This window comes from Oncorhynchus mykiss, chromosome 1 (assembly GCF_057628025.1).
Source record: "Oncorhynchus mykiss isolate SJ-2025 chromosome 1, ASM5762802v1, whole genome shotgun sequence".
NCBI classification, from domain to species: Eukaryota; Metazoa; Chordata; class Actinopteri; order Salmoniformes; family Salmonidae; genus Oncorhynchus; species Oncorhynchus mykiss.
Window position 1 is genome coordinate 70700231 of NC_143022.1, and position 23568 is coordinate 70723798.

General features: G+C 44.0%; 1 protein-coding gene across 3 annotated transcripts in view; it reads left to right on the plus strand.

Moving 5' to 3' along the window:
• Positions 1-23563, plus strand: part of psda (pleckstrin and Sec7 domain containing a) — a 45869-nt gene extending 22306 nt beyond the window's left edge. For 2 of the 3 annotated variants that reach the window (XM_021609023.3, XM_021609014.3), the window contains 12 exons: positions 4824-5015; positions 9275-9355; positions 9455-9567; positions 9821-9879; positions 10123-10212; positions 16232-16275; positions 18722-18900; positions 19090-19160; positions 19253-19410; positions 19919-20063; positions 20373-20516; positions 20830-23563. In XM_021609023.3, coding sequence (XP_021464698.3) covers positions 4824-5015; positions 9275-9355; positions 9455-9567; positions 9821-9879; positions 10123-10212; positions 16232-16275; positions 18722-18900; positions 19090-19160; positions 19253-19410; positions 19919-20063; positions 20373-20516; positions 20830-21180 — 1627 coding nt within the window. In that variant the 3' untranslated portion in view covers positions 21181-23563. Of the gene's footprint in view, positions 1-4823; positions 5016-5596; positions 5744-9274; positions 9356-9454; positions 9568-9820; positions 9880-10122; positions 10213-16231; positions 16276-18721; positions 18901-19089; positions 19161-19252; positions 19411-19918; positions 20064-20372; positions 20517-20829 lie in introns of those variants that run through there. The other variant, XM_090238166.1, reaches the window with a different exon arrangement.
• The last annotated feature ends 5 nt before the right edge of the window (positions 23564-23568 follow it).

Genomic DNA, 23568 nt, shown 5'->3' on the forward strand with positions numbered 1-23568 from the left:
AGTGAGCGTTTCCATGTGTGTTTAGCGTCACTGGTTTCACTGAAAGTCAGTCAAACTCCTTCTGCCATGCCACCTTTCCATGTGTGTTTAGCGTCACTGATTTCACTGAAAGTCAGTCAAACCCCTTCTGCCATGCCACCTGGCTCCTTGGCTGCACCGCCTTTCATGTAAGGCAGCCAATCAGATATGTAGCTCAGCCAGACATACTGGGTAACCATGGCAGCTGCAGATTAACTTCCTGGACCATGTGATTTCAGGGTTTTAAAATAGAAAAGAGCCAGTTGAGTGTGAGGTTGAGCACTCTTTTGGACTATTAAGTCACAGGAGGCTACAGTATTAACTGCAGCGGGGGCCATTGACACAACTCCTTTTTCAAGTCCCACCATGAACTCCAAAGTCTTTTGATCAAACTACAAAAGGCACTTTTGATTTGAATCGAAAGCTCATTTAAAGATGTGTTACAGGTTGACTTTGAGAAAATCAAGTTCACTGCAGTTGGCTTTTGATCCACAAGACAACAAGAGACCCATTGTTATGGAGCCAGACTTGTTGGACTGAGTGGTCTGGAAGGAGTCTTATCTTTGGCTAGATTCTTTACTTAATGTGCCAGAAGCCATGTCAACAATGACTTTTAAAATATGAATTAGTAAAACCATAAAGTCTGTTCTTTGGTAGACATGAAATAGATTTATTAGTAAAGGAATAGATCTGGTATCATCAGCCTGTATGATGTCATTGTTGTATGCTACTTTGATTATCTTTCATTTCCGTTTGTTTGGCTTTACTGCAACACGGACACACTTGAGTTTTTACTGAAACTGTACTGGGATTTAAATCCGATTGGGCTACATGTGTATTTGTTTAGAGCGATAGGAGCTGACAGATGTGAAATCAGAAAATAGGTTAGAAACATAGAAAGTGGGAGGGGAGGTAAGGGGAGACAGAGAGGAAGAGAAGAGAGAGGGGAAAGGAGGTGGGATTGCAGCCATGGCGAGAGGAAATGCATGCTTTCTCCAGCAGCGGAAAATAGCCCAGCTGATGAGCCATCCGCAGAGAGAGGCACACGATGGATACTGACTGAGCGACAAGGCAGTGAAAGACTGAGTAACTGACCGAGTAACTTTGAGTTCAACAAAGATCCTGCCAAATTATTACCACATACTGTGTCCACACTGGCTTGGATACTTCAGATTGAGCGCTACAGGCAGAGACGGAAGAGGAAGCGAGACACCCCACTCTTTTTTTCTGGTTCAATGAAATTCAATGTACTAAGGAGACCAGACCCAGCTGCTATTTCATTCACACCCAGTTAAGTAGACCGGAACTGACCTTAAATTTTTTTTTACAAAAATGGACTAAGAAAAGACAGTACAGTATGAAACTCTGTGGTGGTTTAGTTCACTCAGGCCACAGAGTTTCTATCTTTATTTATCCACCATCTTTGCTACAGGGAGCCGGAGAGGGAGGAACTGACCGAGCCAGCGAGGGAGTTAAAGAGATACGGGACAGCAGGGGAGGACAGCAACAGGGTAACGGCAACAGATTAGGGCGCCAAATAAGGCAGAGCGAGTATCCAGACACCAAGGAGGGGAAATGGAAGATAACATGTTGTAAAATGGACCATGAGGCTCTGCTAGGCTCAGGCTGAGAGCAGTGTCGGGCGTGTGGCTGGAGATTCCATGTGGTCAGTGGGATAGACTGTTGACTGGCAGGGTTACCTCACCGCAGAGTGCCGTGGTTGGGTGTGAAAGGGGCAGGGCTCTGGGGACAACATGGCACGCTATTTGCTCTGCTGGGGGGGCGGGGCTTTGGAAGACGGGTACCTGTATGCCCCCTATCCAGCTATCTACCGGTGAGTTCCCCACTGTACCATACCTACATCTGTCTGTCAGAGGTGTGTGGACCTCGACAGTGTTATGGACAGCAGAGGTTGACTATGTGTTTTTAACATTTTGTTACGAATGGTCTAATGTTATCAAGTCAATGTGAGCTGATTATCTGTGTTTCTGTGCCTCCTAGCTGGCTGGACAGTGTTATACAGTGTCTGGTAAGAAATGGGTGATGTACATTACATTGATGTACAGGGTGAGCGTGACAGTGTGTGTTCCGAGGAGCTATGTGGCACTTCATGGTGTTATTGATGGCGTGATTAAACCTGTTGGCTCTGGTCCCCACGACAGCGGCTCACCTACAGTGATCAGCTAGCGGGAGGGGGGGGGGGGGGGGGGGGGGGGGTTCTTCAGTTACTATAATAACCTAGAACCAAAAGTTCTAGAATGTTACGTTGTCCATGGACCATGTGTTGTTATTTGTCCAATAATTTCAGCTATTTTGCCCTTTCCTGACCTGAGACTCGTCAACTGAATCAGCAACATAGATTCCTGTTTATTGCCTCTGTATATAAACTGTAGCGCCTAGATTCTTGCTCTTGTGTAGAATGCGAAATTGAATTCTTGATTAGGGTGTATATTTTTGGTTTATTTAGAAATGTGTTGAGTGAAACCCCTTGACGTGACTCATCTGATTTTCCAGGGTACTTTGGCTCTGAACTATCTGTACAGCAAGAGCTAAAACAGTTAATAATTCATAGCACAGATGGGAACTGGGATAAAAGCTCTAAGATATTTCCTAACAGGGGAAGCAATGTGATTCCTTCAAGTAGGCCTAATAACTTCCACAAACAACTCTCAGTGCCTGTTGGGGGGGAAATGTGTGTGTATGTTGTAACATGCGTGGACGAATACTAACTTATTCAGTAGCCACATAGACTCATCACTCCTGTTGCTGCTCTGTTCTATAGCATAGCCTGAGTCAAAGAACAAATACATCAGAGAACATGTAACTCCCATTGTTCAGCTTACTTTGGTTACCTTTTTAGATGTCATAGCTTCACCTGGAGCTTTGTCTGTCCGTCTTAGTTGGAGGGTTTCTTCTCAGTGGTGACATGTTGTCAGCCCTTGTCAACAAAGGCAAGACTGAGCACTTTCTCAGCGTCTGTGTGTGTGTGACTGTTCTCATGATGCAGCACAGCCAGTTTATGAGACTGCTGTTTTGGGGACATAAGATGTCGGTTTGCGATAGTGACCATGTGTATAACTTTACAAGCAACTTTACATTTGACTGTAAAGTTAAGGACATAACCTGGCAATATAAAGGCTGGAGGTCTGGTTTTAAATGTTGAGACTTTTCTATAGAGCTCCATGGACGCTGTTGAATGAAATATCCACCGGCCACTCCTGCTAGCGTCCCAAAAGAACAGTCTCCCTCACCACACCCTGGAAAATAAGTCTGGGAGTCTTTCTCTCTCCCTTTTCTGTGGAGGAGTGGATCATAAACCCATTGTTTTAAGAATAAACAAACTCAGCCCCCTGTTACTTATCTCCCCACCCACCTCCTTTGTGGTGGACCATTCTGTCAGAGGGGGTGACCCAAAGGGCCGGTGGGATAAACCAAACGCAACCAATAAACAGGGGTGTTCTATATCCTGAGATGGGTTGCTACCTTGCTGTGGAGGTCTGAAAGGAGTCATGCGTTTGAGGAGGAACTCTCTTGGCTTAAAGCAAAGTGGACTACTAATCAAAGGACCATGCTGTTAATTCGGTAGGGCAGATTACTTCATCTTGTCTAGATGGGGATTCACCCACTGTAAATGCATGGGCATTTCTGCAACGAATGGCTGCAACTCTCTACCATGTTGTTGTAGGAAGGACTTGCTGACAGTTCCATCCAAGCTCTTAAATGAGCTCTGATTTTGTATTTTCTCAAATGTCTGCAGAGACACAAGTCTAACTTTAGTCAATTTGCTTTGTGACTATCGTGGGTGTAGTTTGTAGACGCAAATGGAAATGTTGAACCTTTTTTTTTGTAACTCTCTCTTTATAGAGAATTTCAAATTTGAAGAATGAATTGACATGGTGATTTATCCGTTCCATACATGACTCATATCATTGTATACAGATTCTCCACTAGGGAAGAGCTTATTAGTTAAGCACTGTGCATGATATTTATTCTAGAAATTCTCCAGCCCGTTTTTACATTTCAGAAGTGCAATAGATGGATCATCCTTTCAGACACAACCAAAAGCACTGACATTTTCTGTTTAACTTTTCTTTTTGTCTCTCCATTTGATTAATAACAGTGTAGTTGGGTATAATCATTTGCAATCCACGTGTGTTATGAGCTGCGGAAGAACATTCATGCACAGAACCCTTTTGATGATGTTCAAAAATGGAGAGAGTCCTGTGGGACTGTTTAGATACTACTGTGAATAGACATGCTAATACTATGCCATTCTATACTATCAATAAGAGCCTGAAGCTGGAGGGGCTGGAAATAAACAAATCCAGCTGCGTGTTATGAGTGAAAGCAACGCGGAGCAATGGAGAAAATCGACGGGTGTTTCCCTTGGAGACCATGGATTTAATACAGAGTTCATCTCGGTGTACTGCATGTTAAAAATAGATGGAAGTTGAAAGGTTATAGTACAGCTACATGCTTGGAATAGTGGTTCTGTTACAATTGGTTATATCCTGCCAAGTATGGAAGGGCTGTGTGCCCACTTCCCATGACAATAACCTTGGCACCTGCTAGTCAACTGATTTGTAAATATGGCACCTGCCAGTGCCAACCGTCTTCTTTACTATGTGCCAAGACAGTTTGGCACCGACAGTTTTATTATTATACAGTTGGCAAAAGGTAATACAGAATTTGAGACAGACCCAAACCTGTCCCGTATAATCGATTGTTACCTAGCTACCGGTTTTATAATAGGGCTAGAACAGCCTCATGTGAGTCATCCCTCCTCTCCTCTTGTCATCTGTCAGGGAGAAGCCAGGCCACCGGGCTCCAGACCTGTTCCCGCAGCAGGACGTGGGCGAGCACTTGGCCCTGGGCAGCACCGAGTCCCTGTCCAACGGCAACAAGGCTGACCTGCAGGCTGCCAAGCGCCTGGCCAAACGCCTGTTCAACCTGGATGGCTTCAGGAAGTCTGACGTGGCCAGGCACCTCAGCAAGAAGTGAGTTTACTGGAATACTACATTTTGTGTGTGTGTGTGTGTGTGTGTGTGTGTGCACGCAGTGGTGTGAAAATACTTTCAAATAAAATGTAATTGGTCACAAATTTAGCAGATGTTATTGCGGGTGGAGCAAAATGCTTGTGTTCCTAGCTCTTAACAGGGCAGTAGTATCTAACAATACACACATCTAAAAGAATGGAATTAAGAAATATGTAACTATTAGGACGAGCAATGTCGGAGTGCCGCTGACTGAAATGCAGTAGAATAGAAGTGGGGCTAAAAAGTATTTAGTCAGCCACCAATTGTGCAAATTCTCCCACTTAAAAAGATGAGAGGTCTGTAATTTTCATCTTAGGTACACTTCAACTATGACAGACAAAATGAAGAAAAAAAATCCAGAAAATCACATTGTAGGATTTTTAATGAATTTATTTGCAAATTATGGTGGAAAACAAGTATTTGGTCACCTACAAACAAGCAAGATTTCTGGCTCTCACAGACCTGTAACTTCTTCTTTAAGAGGCTCCTCTGTCCTCCACTCGTTACCTGTATTAATGGCACCTGTTTGAACTTGTTTTCAGTATAAAAGACACCTGTCCACAACCTCAAATAGTCACACTCCAAACTCCACTATGGCCAAGACCAAAGAGCTGTCAAAGAACACCAGAAACAAAATTGTAGACCTGCACCAGGCTGGGAAGACTGAATCTGCAATAGGTAAACAGCTTGGTTTGAAGAAATCAACTGTGGGAGCAATTATTAGGAAATGGAAGACATACAAGACCACTGATAATCTCCCTCGATCTGGGGCTCCACGCAAGATCTCACCCCGTGGGGTGAGCAAAAAATCCCAGACCCACACGGGGGGACCTAGTGAATGACCTGCAGAGAGCTGGAACCAAAGTAACAAAGCCTACCATCGGTAACACACTATGCCGCCAGTGTCCCCCTGCTTAAGCCAGTACATGTCCAGGCCCGTCTGAAGTTTGCTAGAGAGCATTTGGATGATCCAGAAGAAGTTTGCGAGAATGTCACATGGTCAGATGAAACCAAAATATAACTTTTTGGTAAACTCAATTCGTCGTGTTTGGAGGACAAAGAATGCTGAGTTGCATCCAAAGAACATCATACCTACTGTGAAGCATGGGGATGGAAACATCATGCTTTGGAGCTGTTTTTCTGCAAAGGGACCAGGACGACTGATCCGTGTAAAGTAAAGAATGAATGGGGTCATATATCGTGAGATTTTGAGTGAAAACCTCCTTCCATCAGCAAGGGCATTGAAGATGAAACGTGGCTGGGTCTTTCAGCATGACAATGATCCCAAACACACTGCCAGGGCAACGAAGGAGTGGCTTTGTAAGAAGCATTTCAAGGTCCTGGAGTGGCCTAGCCAGTCTCCTGATCAATACACTTTCAATATAACATACATGAAAACAAGACTAACTATGCAAAATATTTTGTTGTGCAAGAGATTTTGTTGTTGGCAGACTGCAATCGGCGCAGGATTCTATTGCGACTCGGGGCCCTACTCTACAGACTGGTGCGCCATAACCAATCAGAGCTGCAGTAGGCCTGTAGGCAAATCACTCATTTCCATATATGGATTTGTGTCATTCACTGTGAACTGGATTGCATGTAGCCTTGTGTGCACATTTTGTCTTATTCTCTGTAATAATGGTATGGGAATAATAATGCATTTTATTTTGTAAAGTGGTTTCTTGCATCAAACAAGATGACAAAATGTTCAGTCACCTCCTTGTCTGAAGGACAAGTGGATAAACAGGTTAATGTCAAGCCCTGCATGTTTTTTTTTCAAAAGTCTCATGGAATGTAGGCCGACATGGAACACCACACATTGGCTGCTACTGTAGACTGAATGATAAAACAATTATTTCCATATTAAAATGTTATGTGATAGTTTTTTTTATGGTAGGCCACAGTAGCCTACTTGGCCGCTGTTAAACAGTCAATTAAAGCAGGTACAGTCTGTGTTCACAATAAACGCACGCCGGAAGTTGCACAGACGTTTCACAAGGTTCAAGTTTGCGCTCAGCAGACCTGAAATTTGCCCCGTGCTGAAAAATATTAGCGGGAACACTTGCTTGACATCAAAAAGTACTCGGTACATTTCGAATGCTTAGCAGGACAGAAAATTGGTCTAATTCACACACTTATCAAGAGAACAACCCTGGTCATCCCTACTACCTCTGATATGGCGGACTCACTAAACACACATGCGTCATTTGCAAATTGTTGGAGTGTCCCTCTGACTATCGATAAATAAATAAAAACAATAATTCTGCCGTCTGGTTTGCTTAGTATAAGGAATTAGAAATGATTTACTTTTGATAATTAAGTATATTTGAAACCAAATACTTTTACTCAAGTAGTATTTTACTGGGTGACTTTCACTTGAGTCATTTTCTAATAAGTTATCTTTTTTTTTTTTTTTTTTTTTTCCAAGTATGACAATTGGGTACCTTTTCCACGTGTGTGTGTGTGTGTGTGTGTGTGTGGTGCGTATTCTTGTGTGTGTTGCTTAATACAATGTATACAGTTGAAGTCGGAAGTTTACATACACTGAGGTTGGAGTCATTAAAACTCGTTTTTCAACCACTCCACAAATTACTTGTTAACAAACTATAGTTTTGGCAAGTCGGTTAGGACATCTACTTTGTGCATAACACAAGTAGTTTTTCCAACTATTGTTTACAGACAGATTATTTCACTTATAATTCACTGTATCACAATTCCAGTGGGTGAGAGGTTTACATACACTAAGTTGACCGTACCTTTAAACAGCTTGGAAAATTCCAGAAAATGATGTCATGAATGACTTCAGAAGCTTCTGATAGGCTAATTTGCATCCATTGAGTCAATTGGAGGTGTACCTGTGGATGTATTTCAAGGCCTACCTTCAAACTCAGTGCCTCTTTGCTTGACATCATGTAAAAATCAAAAGAAACCAGCCAAGACCTCTTAAAAACATTGTAGACCTCCACAAGTCTGGTTCATCCTTGGGACTAATTTCCAAACACCTGAAGGTACCATGTTCATCTGTACAAACAATAGTACGCAAGTATAACACCATGGGACCATGCAGCCGTCATACCGCTCAGGAAGCGCGTTCTGTCTCCTAGAGATGAACGTACTTTGGTGCGAAAAGTGCAACTCAATCCCAGAACAATAGCAAAGGACCTTGTGAAGATGCTGGAGGAAACCGGTACAAAAGTGTCTATATCTACAGTAAAACGAGTCCTATATCGACATAACCTTTAAAGGCCACTCAGCACGGAAGAAGCCAATGCCTCAAAACTGCCATAAAAAAATCAGACAACGGTTTGCAACTGCACATGGGGACAAAGAGTATACTTTTTGGAGAAATGTCCTCTGGTCTGATGAAACAAAAATGTAACTGTTTGGCCATAATGACCATCGTTATGTTTGGAGGAAAGGGGGAGGCTTGTAAGCCGAAGAACCCCATCCCAACCGTGAAGCACGGAGGTGGCAGCATCATGTTGTGGGGGTGCTTTGCTGCAGGAGGGACTGATGCACTTCACAAAATAGATGGCGTCATGAGGATGGAAAATTATGTGGATATATTGAAGCAACATCTCAAGACATCAGTCAGGAAGTTGAAGCTTGGTCGCAAATGGGTCTTCCAAATGGACAATGACCCCAAGCATACTTCCAAAGTTGTGGCAAAATGGCTTAAGGACAACAAAGTCAAGGTATTGGAGTGGCCATTACAAAGCCCTGACCTCAATCCCATAGAAAATGTGTGTGCAGAACTGAAAGTGTGTGCGAGCAAGGAGGCCTACAAACCTGACTCAGTTACACCAGCTCTGTCAGGAGGAATGGGCCAAAATTCACCCAACTTATTGTGGGAAGCTTGTGGAAGGCTACCTGAAACATTTGACCCAAGTTAAACAATTTAAAGGCAATGCTACCAAATACTAATTGAGTGTATGTAAACTTCTGACGCACTGGGAATGTGATGAAAGCTTTTATTTCTATGATAAATAATTCTCTATTCTCACATTTCACATCATTAAAATTTAAGTGGTGATCCTAACTGACCTAAGACAGGGATTTTTTTTTTAGTAGGATTAAATGTCAGGAATTGTGAAAAACTGTGTTTAAATGTATTTGGCTAAGGTGTATGTAAACTTCAGACTTCAACTGTAGTTACAGTAAAATACTTTTGATATCTTTGGTTTGACCGGTCTAATTGTCTGTATCTTGTCATTCTGTAGTAATGAGTTTAGTCGGATGGTGGCAGAGGAATATCTCAGTTACTTCAACTTCTCAGGCCTTACTATTGACCAGGCAATACGGTGAGATCTCTTTCAGTGGAAATGGTCAGAATATGTAGCATAATGTCCAAGTTATTTCATTGAATAGTGAACACTCACAATGCTATATGTCTTCCACAGAGCCTTCCTGAGGGAGTTTGCCCTCATGGGAGAGACACAAGAGAGGGAGCGAGTGCTGGCCCACTTCTCGAGGAGATATCTACAATGCAACCCAAATGCAATACCTTCTGAAGGTTAGACTGGTTGAATGTATATGTGTGTGTGCGCACGCACGTACGTGTACATGTATTTTCGTGTGTGTGTGTGTGTGTGTGTGTGTGTGTATATATATGTCCACACACACATTATTTTGTTCAAGTTGTTACAGTTTTAAGGTTATTAAAGAACACATATTATCCATATACTGTGTGCCACTGTGGGGCACTCTTACGCTGATATTGCATTAGAACACACTGAAACATCTCTCGCTCTTTCTCCCTGTTCCAGACAGTGTCCACACTCTGACCTGTGCCCTGATGCTGCTCAATACAGACCTGCATGGCCATGTGAGTAACTGTGGGTGAGCCAGGGTGCTAGAGAGCTGTGGAGGGAATGTTGGTAAAGAGTTGGAAGTTTTCTGGTTAAAAATATAGACCATTGGCTTGAGCAGGAAGACCACTGGGCCCTGGTTATAGCTTATAGATATGTAACCTATACGCTATAAAACATCAATACAGACCTAAAGTTGTCCTTCGAGGGGTCCTTAAGCAGACAGTGTGAGTAAAGGTGCTTATTTTTTCCTTCCTCAGAATATTGGCAAAAAGATGTCCATTCTGCAGTTCATCAACAACTTGGAAGGACTAAATGATGGAAAAGATTTTCCTAGAGAACTGCTCAAGGTCTGTTGAATTAGTTAAAATATACAGTAGAAACGAATATAGCTAGATGTGTGGAACCAGGCGCGTGCGCACACACACACACACACACACACTTGTGCACACACACACACACACACACACTTGTGCACACACACGTGCACACACACACACACACACACACACTTGCGCACACACACACACACACACTTGCGCACACACACACACACACTTGCGTACACGCACACACGCACACACACACACACTTGCACACACACACACACTTGCGCACACACACACACACACTTGCGCACACACACTTGCGCACACACACACTTACACACACACACACACACACACACACACACACTTGCACACACACACACGCACACACTTGCACACACACACACACACACTTGCACACACACACGCACACACACGTACACACACGTGCACACACACGTGCACACAGTGGGATCCTTGGTTTAGCTGCAGGACCTCAATTTGACCACATGATCTCTTGATATCCATGATCTGGTTTCAGTCAGTCTGTTGAGAAAACTTAGTTTTTTCTCCCCCCCGATTGTTGGTTGACATCAGAGTAACTTACTCCACTGACTGGCAAGCCTGCTCAGACGATATCGAGAGATGCATGTCCTGAAAGCTGTCAGAGACGTAATGTTTCTCACCCTCCGATGTGTTCTTTTACATGCGTGATCCAGCATTACGTAGTTTCTCCCTGTTGTAGTGGAAAGGGCTTTCTGTCTATTATAAAGGATTTGAATGTGATCTGTTGACCACCTCTGAGCTGTTGTTAACAGCACCATGTTGTGAAGATCAGAGAGAGCGAGTCAACATGTTCTACCTTCCACCCTCGCTCTCTGCCTCGCTCCTGTGAGCAGCATCACCTCCTACTCCCTTGTTTTCATCTCCCTCCCTCCTTCCTGTGTTTTTCAGTTTTTCTTACTCATTCTGTTACAAATCATATCACCGCATGGCAGAACATTTTCCATCTGCCTGCTTCTGTTCTTCCCTCGTTTCTCCATTTCATGTATGAAGTGTATCTTTTTCTCTCTCCCTAATTGCTCCTTTGCTCTCTGTCTGTGATGTGTGTTGTGTTCCTACCTTTCTGTTCCACCTACCTCTGTGGGAGCTCATCCCAGCTGCCCACAGAGATGACCAAGCTTTGCTACTCCTTAGAGTCTCTGTTAACTATTCATATCACAGCTGAGATATCACAATGATGAAATATTAGGGAAGGCTCAGCAATCCGCCTCCTGTTTGTCTGTTCTATTGGTGCAGAGAGAGGAGGCTGCTACAGTACAGTAGTCAATGGGGCAGGGCTCATATGGTAAATTACTGGTGACGGGTGAGAGGGAGGACAGGCCTCTCGGTAAATGGGAATTCGGCTGTCACATGGTGCCGCCTGCTGTGATGAGCGTTTTGTCATGGCATTATCAGACAGGCGTTACAAATCACTCTGTCTTTCTCACTCGCTGCTTCCTCTCTGTCTCTCTTTCTTCCATATTATTCTCCATATCCTCTCTTTTCATAACCTTGTCAGTATTTTGTGTACAGTGTGAGTAATGTTAATGTGTCTGTTGGGCGGTGATTATGCAGGGTATGCTAATGCAGACAGTGTGGTGTATGAAAATAAATGCAGTCACCACTAAGTTGCTCTGGATAAGAGTGTCTGCTAAATGACTAAAAAGTCAAATGTAAAAAAATAAGTGTAGATTTCCACTTTTTTCTCTGGGTGTCAAGGGCACAGTTCTCTGTTGCTGTGGCGCATATTAACACAACTCACTACAGTGGAGAGGTTCACTTTGCTTCCTACAATCAGCATGTCACACTGTTCAGTTACTGTCATAGGAAACATAAACAGTGAGGTGTATTGACATAATGAGTCTGTGTTCATTGAGCTCACTTTGTGAATAGAGATTTTTATTTTATTTCACCTTTATTTAACCAGGTAGGCCAGTTGAGAACATGTTCTCATTTACAACTGCGACCTGGCCAAGATAAAGCAAAGCAGTGCGACAAAAGCAACAGAGTTACACATGGGATAAACAAACGTACAGTCAATAACACAATAGAAAAATCTGTATACAGTGTGTGCAAATGAAGTAAGGAGGTAAGGCAATAAATAGGCCAATAGTGGCGAAGTAATTACAATTTAGCAATTCCCACTGGAGTGATATATGTGCAGATGAGAATGTGCAAGTAGAAATACTGGTGCGCAGAAGAGCAGAAAAACAAATATGGGGATGAGGTAGGTAGTTAGTTGGATGGGCTATTTACAGATGGGCTGTGTACAGCTGCAGCAATCAGTAAGCTGCTCTGACAGCTGACGCTTAAAGTTAGTGAGGGCGATATAAGTCTCCAACTTCAGTGAATTTTGCAATTTGTTCCAGTCATTGGCAAAAGAGAACTGGAAGGAAAGGTGGCCAAAGAAGGTGTTGGCTTTGGGGATGACCAGAGAAATATACCTGCTGGAGCATGTGCTACAGGTGGGTGTTGCTATGGTGACCAGTGAGCTGAGATAAGGCGGAGCTTTACCTAGCAAAGACTTAGATGACCTGGAACCAGTGGATTTGGCAACGAATATGTAGCTAGGACCTGCCAACGGGAGTCTACAGGTCGCAGTAGTGGGTACTATATGGGGCTTTGGTGACAAAGCGGATAGCACTGTGATAGACTACATCCAATTTGCTGAGTAGAGTGTTGGAGGCTATTTTGTAAATGACATTGCCCAAGTCAAGGATCAGTAGGATAGTCAGTTTTACAAGGGTATGTTTGGCAGCATGAGTGAAGGAGGCTTTCTAGATTTAACTTTGGAGATGCTTAATGTGAGTCGAAGGAGAGTTTACAGTCTAACCAGACACCTAGGTATTTGTAGTTGTCCAAGATATTCTAAGTCAGAACCATCCAGAGTAGTGATGCTAGTCGGGCGGGCAGGTGCGGGCAGCGATTGGTTGAAGAGCATGCATTTTGTTTAACTAGCATTTTAAGAGAAGTTGGAGGCCACAGAAGGAGTTTTGTATGGCATTGAAGCTCGTTTGGAGGTTTGTTAACAGTGTCCAAAGCGGGGCCAGAAGTATACAGAATGGTGTTGTCTGAGTAGAGGTGGATCAGAGAATCACCAGCAGCAAGAGCGACATCGATATATACAGAGAAAAGAGTCGGCCCGAGAATTGAACCCTGTTGCACCCCCATAGAGACTGCCAGAGGTCCGGACAACAGGCCCTCCGATTTGACACACTGAACTCTGTCTGATAAGTAGTTAGTGAACCAGGCGAGGCAGTCATTAGAGAAACCAAGGCTGTTGAGTCTGCCGATAAGAATACGGTGATTGACAGAGTCGAAAGCCTTGGCCAGGTTGATGAAGACGGCTGCACAGTACAGTGGATCATAGTGGGTCAATCAATTTCATTTTCAAATATGTCCCGACCCAATAGTGGGAAACGGAATATCCACTTCAATGGGATAGATTGATCAGATACATTTTAGGGCAGTTTATTTAAAAGGAATCTGCCCAATGCCAAAACAACCACCGCCCCTACCTTGTATGCAGTTATATAGATCTGAAAAGATTGGATCGGTATAAGCAGTATGGCAATGGCTCCACCTTACCCTCTAGGCTAGGTATCCTATCCAAAGCTTTCAAGTCAATTTGATGCAGAGCGAAATGAAAACTGTGTACGGATAAGAAGTAAAGCCCTGTCAACATGATTTAGTCCTTTGTGTTTTAGCTCCCGTCATCCTCTGATAAGACCGCTTCTCCTTTTCATTTGGGGCTGGATGGAATAGCACCTCTGTATGCACGTCAACCCCCTACCATCCCAGTTGGCTGACCAGACTGTGAGAGATCTTTTTCTGACAGGCTACCTTCCAAAGGATTATTTTCCTCAGTGACCTGGAAATGTTAGCTCTCAATCAGGAGTTCTGATTATTTTGGTGTGTGTGTGTTTCGCAAGGAGTTTCTGTTTAATGGTTTTACATTATGTTCTATACATTGCTCATCCCATAGGTGATCATTTTCTGTCCTTTTTTTGTCTAGCCTATATTTCAGCCCACAAAATAGTAGCATTATCTGGAAGGCAGATTTCTTCCAAAGACTATTAATTACTGTATTAGAAAGGCACCATTGTTTCATACTTGTCCCTGGACTGCACATTCCTTTCTGTTACAATGTTAGACTGGTGGAAATGGAGTGTGAAAAAGACCTGCATTTTAAGAAAACAGTGATATGGAGGCAAATGATTGACACTAAAAGGAGGGAGGGATCTGAACAGAAACATGGACCGGGATTTGCTGCTCAGCCGGAGAGAAATGCGCATAGAGAGAGAGAGAGAGAGAGAGAAAGAGAGAGAGAGAGCAAGCTCTCTGTCCTCATCATCCGCTTTCTTTTGTCACTGTGATTCAGTCTGTTTTTTCATCTGAAGCACACAGGGAAATAGAACAACAGTTATTGAAAAGAGGGAGATGAAAGGAGTGCGAAGCACAGATGCAATTTTCTCTCCCGACTCTCATAGAGGGATTTTCGGAGGGAAATAAGAGATTGACGCATACGAAGGAGAAATAAGTGGATGTGTGAGAACCATTTACAAGTTTGAAGACAAACCAGTAAAGAGGAGAGGATCCAGGAACGGAGAGAACAAAGAGAGAGAGAGGGGACCTGTTCAGTCCCTCATCAAGCCAAAAGCCTTTAATTTATTAGAGAGCAACAGGGTAGTCTGTCTCCAGCATCTGTATCGTCAAGCCTTGGATACATGTTAGTTCCAATAGGATGTGCGGTGGCGTCAGTTTGAGGGTTCTCTTCGACAGCTTGCCTGTGAGTGAGTGGGTGGAGTCCTTTCCCTCCACCCGCTCTATCTGGTTTGGTGTGTGTTGGTAGTGTATGTGTATGTGCTGATGTATGTGTGGGTGAACTCCGTTGCTTGCTCATTGCTGTCTTATGGTTGCTATGATCGTCTAGTCATCATTAGGCCTCGTTAACTGGGTTGTTGTTTACGTGTGTGGTTTTTTTTTCGTGACTCTCTTGAGTATCATTAGTTGTTACGGAGTGTATGGTGGAGCTGTATGTATGTGTGTATGTACCAGCTCTTGAATAGCATGTTGGCAAATGCTTGACATCCTTCCAAAAATACTTCCACCTTCATAGACTTGACGCAGAATGGTGCCACAGCAAGTGGCAGTTGCACACCACTGTTTCTCCATACATGCATAATGAATGCATATGGATCCATTATGCAGGAACTGAAGTCCCTTCGGAGGGCTTGAGGCCCATGTTAACCTCCATCTGTGGTTTCCTCAAACGCCCAGTGAAGCTCAATTCGTCAGACCGCAACCCCTGTTGTCAGTCACCAGTGACAGTGATTGTCTGCCTCTCTGAGAGTCACCTCTTGTCATTCTCTCTTTTTTTTTACCTTTTAACTGAATCTCTACATTTTGGTGTTAAGCTTTGAAAGAGGCCATATACAGAATCTGTGGAGCCTTTGATCAACAGGAGAGATCCGGGATTATCTGGCTTTATCCCTCCCTCCACCGTCTCTTCTCCTCTAGACTGCTCCTGTTGGTGCATTATCATGATTGGTGTAAACAGCATCCACTCTGATGGGCGGAATCGCTCCCGCTCTCTTTGCTCTGTGCGTGTTCGCCGGGACTTCCGAGTGATGGACCCCTTCCGCTACCCCCGCGCCCCTCGCTCTCGTTCTCTCAAACCCTTGTCCTTCCCTGACCTGCTGGGAAGGTCCCAGGATGGACAGAACCACCCACAGGCACGCAAGAAGAAGGCACAGCTTGGAAAATGCAGGGTACGTTTTGTGTGGTTTGCTTTGGTCAAAGCAGCAGGCTTGTGTTTCGATCAGTGTGACTAATATGGTCAATGTGAACTGCTTTATTCAGGGCATCTAATGATTGTTGTCGCACAAGTAGCAGGATGACCAAGGGTCCCTCCACACTCATTAGACATTCCACACACACACACACACAAACGTTTTTCATATGTGTGACGTTTGTTATGTCTTGTCTTTTTCTCTAGGCCTTGTACAACTCCATTAGAAACGAGAAGCTCCAGTGGACCATGTAAGTGCTCTTTGCATAAGAAGGATGTTTTTGTTCTCATGAAAGTATGGGTATACAGTACCAGTCACACCTACTCAGTCCAGGGTTTTTCTTTGGACTCTTTTCTACATTGAAGAAAAATAGTGAAGACATAACTATGAAATAACACATATGGAATTATGTAGTAACCAAGAAAGCATTAAACAAATCAAAATCTATTTTAGATGATTCCATGTGTGTTATTTCATAGTTTTGATTTCTTCACTATTGAATGAGTAGGTGTCCAAACTTTTGACTGTTACTGTATACGTGTGTCTGACTTTATTTGTGCACTTGCCTTAATTGAATTAACTGCTGTTAACGTTTCCTGAATTCATATCGTAGTTGGATTCATTTTCTCAATGTCACAAAATGTGTTGGATTGAAAAAGTCTCTCAGCATATCATGTTTTTTTAATTGTAATTAGCCGCAAATCTACTTGAAATCAGTCTACAAGCAATTTCCCCCCTACAGAATCAACTACCAAATGTGCCCCTGTAGCATTTGCCAGACTGTGTGTGCACCAAGGGTTGCTATTCTGGACCTAGTCTTTTGTGATGCCCTGAACCCCTAATTTAAGACGTAAGCTCTCCAGATGTTGTTACCATGGATACATGTCCCTACTTGCCTCTTTCGTAATTACAGGTCAATGTCTGACTCTGATTCTAAAGTGCAAACACATACAGCACACACAGTTTTAGGGGTTCAGTCAGCCTCTGAAGGAGAGCAGTGGGAGCAGCATCTTCTCTCACATTCCCTTTCACTCTGCACCACTCTGCTTTAATCTTCCCAGTCCCAACATCCCAACGCTTACCATGTGCCTCCCTCTCTATCCTCGTTTTTCTGCCTGTAGCCTCCCCTCTCTCCCCTGACCTCTTTCCTGCTCTGTATTTCACTTTTGCCTCCCCCCTCCCTCTTCTCCACTACTTGCTCTTGTGGATTCAGAGAGGTCAGCAGTTACTTAGCAACAGATGAGAGCTGTGATGTACAGTATGTGCTGACTGGTCGGTTCACTGTTCAGAATATACCTACATGTATTAGCAGCTGCAACACAAGTGGTTCGTTTCTGTCTTTTTTTTTTTTATTAAAGCTAAATTGATGCAGTTTTGTAACACTTAATTTGACCTGCGGGTATAATTTATAACTTGTTTTATAAGCATTTTATAAACTTTTGTCTAACAAAAAGGCCTATTGTGTTATCTTTATGCATTTTTTGCAACTGGCTCAAATTGGCTGTTGTCAAAAAATCGCGAGGTGATTATATAAGATGTTATAAGGGGGTCACACATGCTTATGACAAGTCTTACAATGCATTATAACTGCATCATAATGCATGATACCTGCAGGCTATGGTTTTGAGGAGGTATGGTGAAAGAAAAATGGATAGAGAGCGGAGGTGAGCGACAGAGTTCCTTTAAGAGACCGATTTCCCCCCCCCCATGGGTCCTGGGATGTGTCACACCGAAGAGTGTTCGACTGAACCGCATGCATGGTTTGTGTTGTTTCTGGTTTGTGTCCACAGATGTGTGTGTGGCTTCTGTGATCGTGGATGATTTCATCTTAAAGATCGACGCGTGTGTGCGTGCGCCTTTATGTACACATCTGAGTGTGTCTCGCAGAGAGACGGCGGAGGTGGACAGTACAGTCAGGACAGTGTGACGCAGCAGCACTCCCCCCTCTGACTAACAGCAATTTCAAGCTCATACATTAATGAATGTTTAGGGGAGCAGCTGCAAGGTTCCACTGGTGTACAGATCTGCATTCAGTCAGTGTCTTCAGTGGGCGGGGAGACACCATCCTCCCCAAATGTCAATGCTGTAGGATTCTCTCTTATAGCCTCATTGAACACTCGGACCCCTCAGTTCACGGGAAAAGGGCATCACAGTCAGTCAGAGATGCCAGGATACTGTTATCTAACAGACAGTGAGTCACTCACCACTCATACCGATCAGGATTGTTCCTCTTGCAGCAAAACCATTTTTTTATGTAAGAAATGAATTATAGATATCTGAATGATAAGTGAGTGGATGAGATGTTCGACATAGCGTTCATGCTTGTCAAAGTGAGTTCTGTCAGTGTTCAGGCGCAGGGTTTTTGAGCAGGGTTTCAGTTGTTAGAAACTTGGTGAACCTTTCTCTGTGATTGGCCAGTAAGATGCAACCAAGCTGCTCGGCGGGAGCATCATGGGATGTGTCCTCTCAGCGTGGGTGACAGACAGCCAGTGGCCCGGAAATCCAGAGGCTCTCACAAGCGTGGCATGCTGAGTGGATAAAGACATGGCCTTCTCACCTCCAAGCTATTAGGACTGAGCGTTCATTCATTTCTACTGGATCTGAACTGGAGGACATGACTTAAAACAGTTTGAGACTAGCAGGTTTTGTTGATTAGGGACGTAACTTTTTGTATTTGAATTGTGTCCTCTCCATAGCGATGAGGAGGAGTTGCGCAAGTCCTTTTCAGAGTTGGCCGATTTGCGCACGGACTCCGCCTCTCACACCATGAAGCGAATCGGCAGTGGTCTAGGCGTGGCTCAGAATCCTGACGCCCTGATCTATAAGAATGGTTTCCTGGTGAGGAAGGTCCACGCAGACTCTGACGGCAAGAGAAGTAGGTTCTCTTTACCCTCCCCTGTCACCATTCACCTGTTAACCATAATCTGTTCCACTTCACTGCTGATAAATCTGACCGTGTCAATCTAAACATTGCTGTACTATTTTTAAGTTTGATTAAAAATCACACTTGGGAGCAGCAAATACTGAGTGGATATTTTCTGTGTTTCCATTATCTGTTTTTCAGCCCCTCGAGGTAAGAGAGGATGGAAGACTTTTTATGTCATGCTGAAGGGATTGGTCCTTTACCTGCAGAAGGTACACCAAACCACACCCCTCCCAACCATCCTTATATCCCAGTCTCTGATTGGACGTGTGTGATAGCGTTCCGCTCTCTGATTGGTCCGTAGGGAGAGTACCGTCCAGATAAGCAGCTGTCTGAAGAGGATCTGAAGAACGCTGTGTCCATCCACCACTCTCTGGCCATGAGGGCAGCAGACTACAGCAAGAGGCCCAACGTGTTCTACCTGCGCACTGCAGACTGGCGAGTGTTCCTCTTCCAAGCACCGTGAGACTCCTCATCCTCCACCCACTCCTCATCCCTACCCTTCTCCACCCATTTCTTATCTCCACCAAGTCCACCTCTTTAACTACATTCTTAATCGTATGGAATTATCTGACCCAATTTTGTGCACTGTATTAGCCTTGGTCGTTACTCTTTCTGCCTTCTACAAGGTTGTTCTGTACTAAGTGCCCCCAAAACAGTAGTGATTGAGTGTAGAGTGGGCAGTGCCCCTCTCATACAGCCCCAGGCTCAGGTAGAGGATCATGATGCTTCTGTGTCTCTGGAGGACACAGTTGTCTGTGATGTTCTAGATATACCCTTTCAGTGTTGGGATGAATTCCATTTCCATTTAGGAAGTTAATAAAACAAATCCTAATTGAAAATAAGTGTCACACTTCTTCAATTGATAACTGACCCTAAGCCTTTCTACGTGTGTTCTGGGGCTGATCATTTGTGGCCTTTATTCTGATAGCCAGTATCCAGATTTGAACTCTGTTGTCTTCCATCTCAGTAATGCAGAGCAGATGCAGTCGTGGATCACCCGTATCAACGTGGTCTCAGCCATGTTCTCAGCGCCACCCTTCCCTGCTGCCATCGGCTCCCAGAAGAAATTCAGCCGCCCGCTGCTGCCAGGCTCCAACACCAAACTGTCTCAGGTACACAGAGGCCTCCACTCACATCATGACCCTTTCTCTCTGTCCTTCCAAGTACTAGTTCCCAGCTCAATCCCACTCATGCCATCCAGTATCTGTACTGTAGAGAGATCAACCCCCAAAATTGCAGGAACTTGTCTACTAAAGACAGACTCCTGTATACTTTTTTTGTGTGTTAAAAACAGAGAACTGCTATTTTACAACTAACTCGAATGCGTAAGTAGGCTTCTATGTTGATCAGAATTCTGTATGAGTAACTGACTTTGGTGTAGCCTTATGTTCATGGTCCTCCTTTGCCTTGTGCACTGACAGGAGGAACAAGTGAAATCCCATGAGACACGTTTCCGGACCATCTCCTCTGAGCTGATCGAGCTAACTGCTGTGATTCCAGACAAAAAGGCCAAAGTTCGTGATCTGGAAGAGCACAAGCAACGTGAGGAGTACCTGGAGTTTGAGGTGAGGGAGGGATTGATAGTTGTTGTCTGGTTAAATCGAGTGACAGGGATTGATAGTTGTCACATCTGAATAGTTGCAGCCAGAGCCATAGTCAAGCTGAGTTTGGCAGACTGAGTTTGTTTGATATTCAGAATTTTAATGGCTGCCAAATGTTTCAAGACAATTCCATTCCAGGTTCAGCCAGAATGGAAACTTGATTGCTTTTGCTTGGTGCCAGAATCCAGAACAGATTGCCAAACTTTACTGCCAAACAATGGCTCTGATCTCAGCAATGCCGAATCCTGTTTGACATCAAGTGTTCTCTCTGGCACAGAAAACTCGCTATGGGACGTACGCAATGCTACTGAGGTCTAAGATCCGGAGTGGGGAAGAGGACCTGTCTCTGTTCGAGTCACGCCTCTTTGACGATGGGGGTCTCCAGAGGGCCCACTCCAGCCCCACTCTGCGGGAGGAGCACAGCAGCAGCAGCCAGGCCAGCAGTACCAGGGAGGGGGGAAGCAGCAGCAGCCAGGCCAGCAGTGCCAAGGGGGGGGCCAGCAGCAGCAGCCAGGCCAGCAGTGCCAAGGGGGGGGGCAGCAGCAGTAGTTCCAGCACCAGGGGGAGCAGCAAGACCAAGCGCTCTGAGCCCCAGAGACACAGCTACAGACAGGCTGTCAAACAGTGAGAGGGACACAAGAGGGTGTTGGGGTGGACAGGGTGGTTTAAACGATTGGACTATCCGTGTCGATCGATACACAGGGACCACTGGTGTGCCCGGTCTCCATGACTGGAAAATGGTGGGGAGGAGAAAGATAATGGGGGGGATAGACCTGTTGCATGCTTCTATCCCGAGAAACCACAGACACTGGATGCACCAGGGCTAATTCTACAGTACAGTGGATACTCAGTCTCCCATTTTACTATACAAATGACTAACTTCTGCGTGGTCCTGCATTACTGATAACATCCACATTCATTTCATTTGATTATGCTTTTGGACCAAATTCTTGTTGACATAAGAGACAGAGATCAGAATATTACGTTAAATCAGTCATTAAATCTGGGGTTTTTAAGAGGTGTAGGTTGTTTTCCCTCCACGAAGGTTCAGTATCAATCCATTCCATCTACTGTATGTCATTACTGCCCAGCCCACCTCTCGGTGACCATCTAGGAGGGACTGAGACAGAGCTGCATCAGTTCATCTCACTGTTCCCATGGAGACTAAACGGACCCCGTGCTCATGTCAGGACCCCTACCGACCAGAGTGCCAGGACCTCAACCCACCCACGATGCATTTGGAGGGAACTGGAAGAAACACTGTATTCTTCATGAGACATGATCAATTGGAATGAATATAGAAGGTTACTGGACATCATTTTACGATGCTGCATGCACATACTAGTTTTGTTTTCAGTCTTTGCTATGATTTTGTTATTCTAAGGACTTTTCTGGTGACAAACTGCACTGATCCAGAACCAGGCCCGATTTGAGTAACTGTGGAGCTCTGCTGGGTCTACTGATTTCTAAAGACCTTTTACACACACCAGCTACGGCACCGAGGGATTTGTCACACTAATGGGTTGATGAAGTAGATTGATCACACAGGCTGGCTATCTGTCCGTTTAATTAACTTTTTGAAGAGAACTGCATGCATATCAGGAGCTTGATGACTCCGTCTTCGAGGACATGCTTCACGATGATATTAAAAGACAATAGTTTTTAAAACATTCTTACGTTATTCACGTGGTGTTCTGCATTTGTACAACTGAAAATGAAACATGACAGAGCTTAGTTTACAGTACTTCTCAGCTGCATGTCAAACACTCGTTTTGAAAGTGTCTACAGGAAGAACTCGTCAGATCATTGATGACAAATTAATTCAAATGTTGGTAGAATGTTGATTTAAATTCAATATTATGAATTGTAATGAGGCACCGTCTACCACACCCAATATATTGTATAAAAGAATGTAACATGTGTAAAACTATATAGAATGTTATGGTGTGGCATAGCCATTTTCTTCTCAGGCTGGCAGTGTTGTCTGTAAACTGGTGCAGTAATACCACAATATAGCCACCAAAGGGAGCAGTTCAAACGGGAAACGTTGGTCCTAGGTGGTAAGATTGACTTGACTGTATTATACCGGGTTTATCTGGGTGTCATGGTCTCAGAGGCTGCATTTACACGGGTAGCCCAATTCTGATCTTTTCCCAGCAATTGGTATTTTGACCAATCACATCAGATCTGATTTGATTGACCAAAAGACCAATTCAAAAAGAATATAGGTCTGCTTAAACGCAGCCAGAGTGAAGTCTTACTGCTTTACTTTCCCACGTGTTAAAATATGACCACGGTGAAATAGATGATTCCATGGGCGGAGGTTCCCACCATCAACAGTATGAGATTGTTTTATGTTGTTGAATTAGACAGAATAACCTCACATGGCGGAGATGGTTCTGTGATGAGTACCCTTGCCTGAAGACATTTGCATCTTGAACTGTTACCTAGGCTTTAGCTCAGCGGGTTCAAACCAGCAACATTGGCTGTCATTGTAATTCTATGGGGACCATGACAGGGTGAGGCATGATGTATTCAGTCATGCAGAATGCCACAATCACTTGTTGGGTGTGTCTTGCTCCCACTGTGAATACGTGAGGTTGTATGGTGAGGGACAATAAATCAACAGTAGACCTAAAAACTAAAGTAGAGTCAAGGACCTTTTTGAGTAGGGCTTCTAATGTGATCGAACACAGGGGTTATCACACCCTTCTGCACTTTGGGTTAGGGACTAGTGTTGAAGTCGAATATCTTTCTTTCTTTTTTTTTGCTTACCAGTTGACTTGGTCTTGTTGAGTATTTGTCACTGTCAAATGTAGACTGCTATTTCTGTACATGTTTCTACTGGACTCACTTCCCATAGAGACGCTAAAACGTGCAACTTATTTCTATACATTTTTCTTGATTAACTCTGCATATTGTCAATAACACATTAAGATTTGTCTCTGTCAAATATACTAAATGGTTTATCTTTTGAGGAATAGTTGACAAAAATAAACACATTTTGAAAAGACCC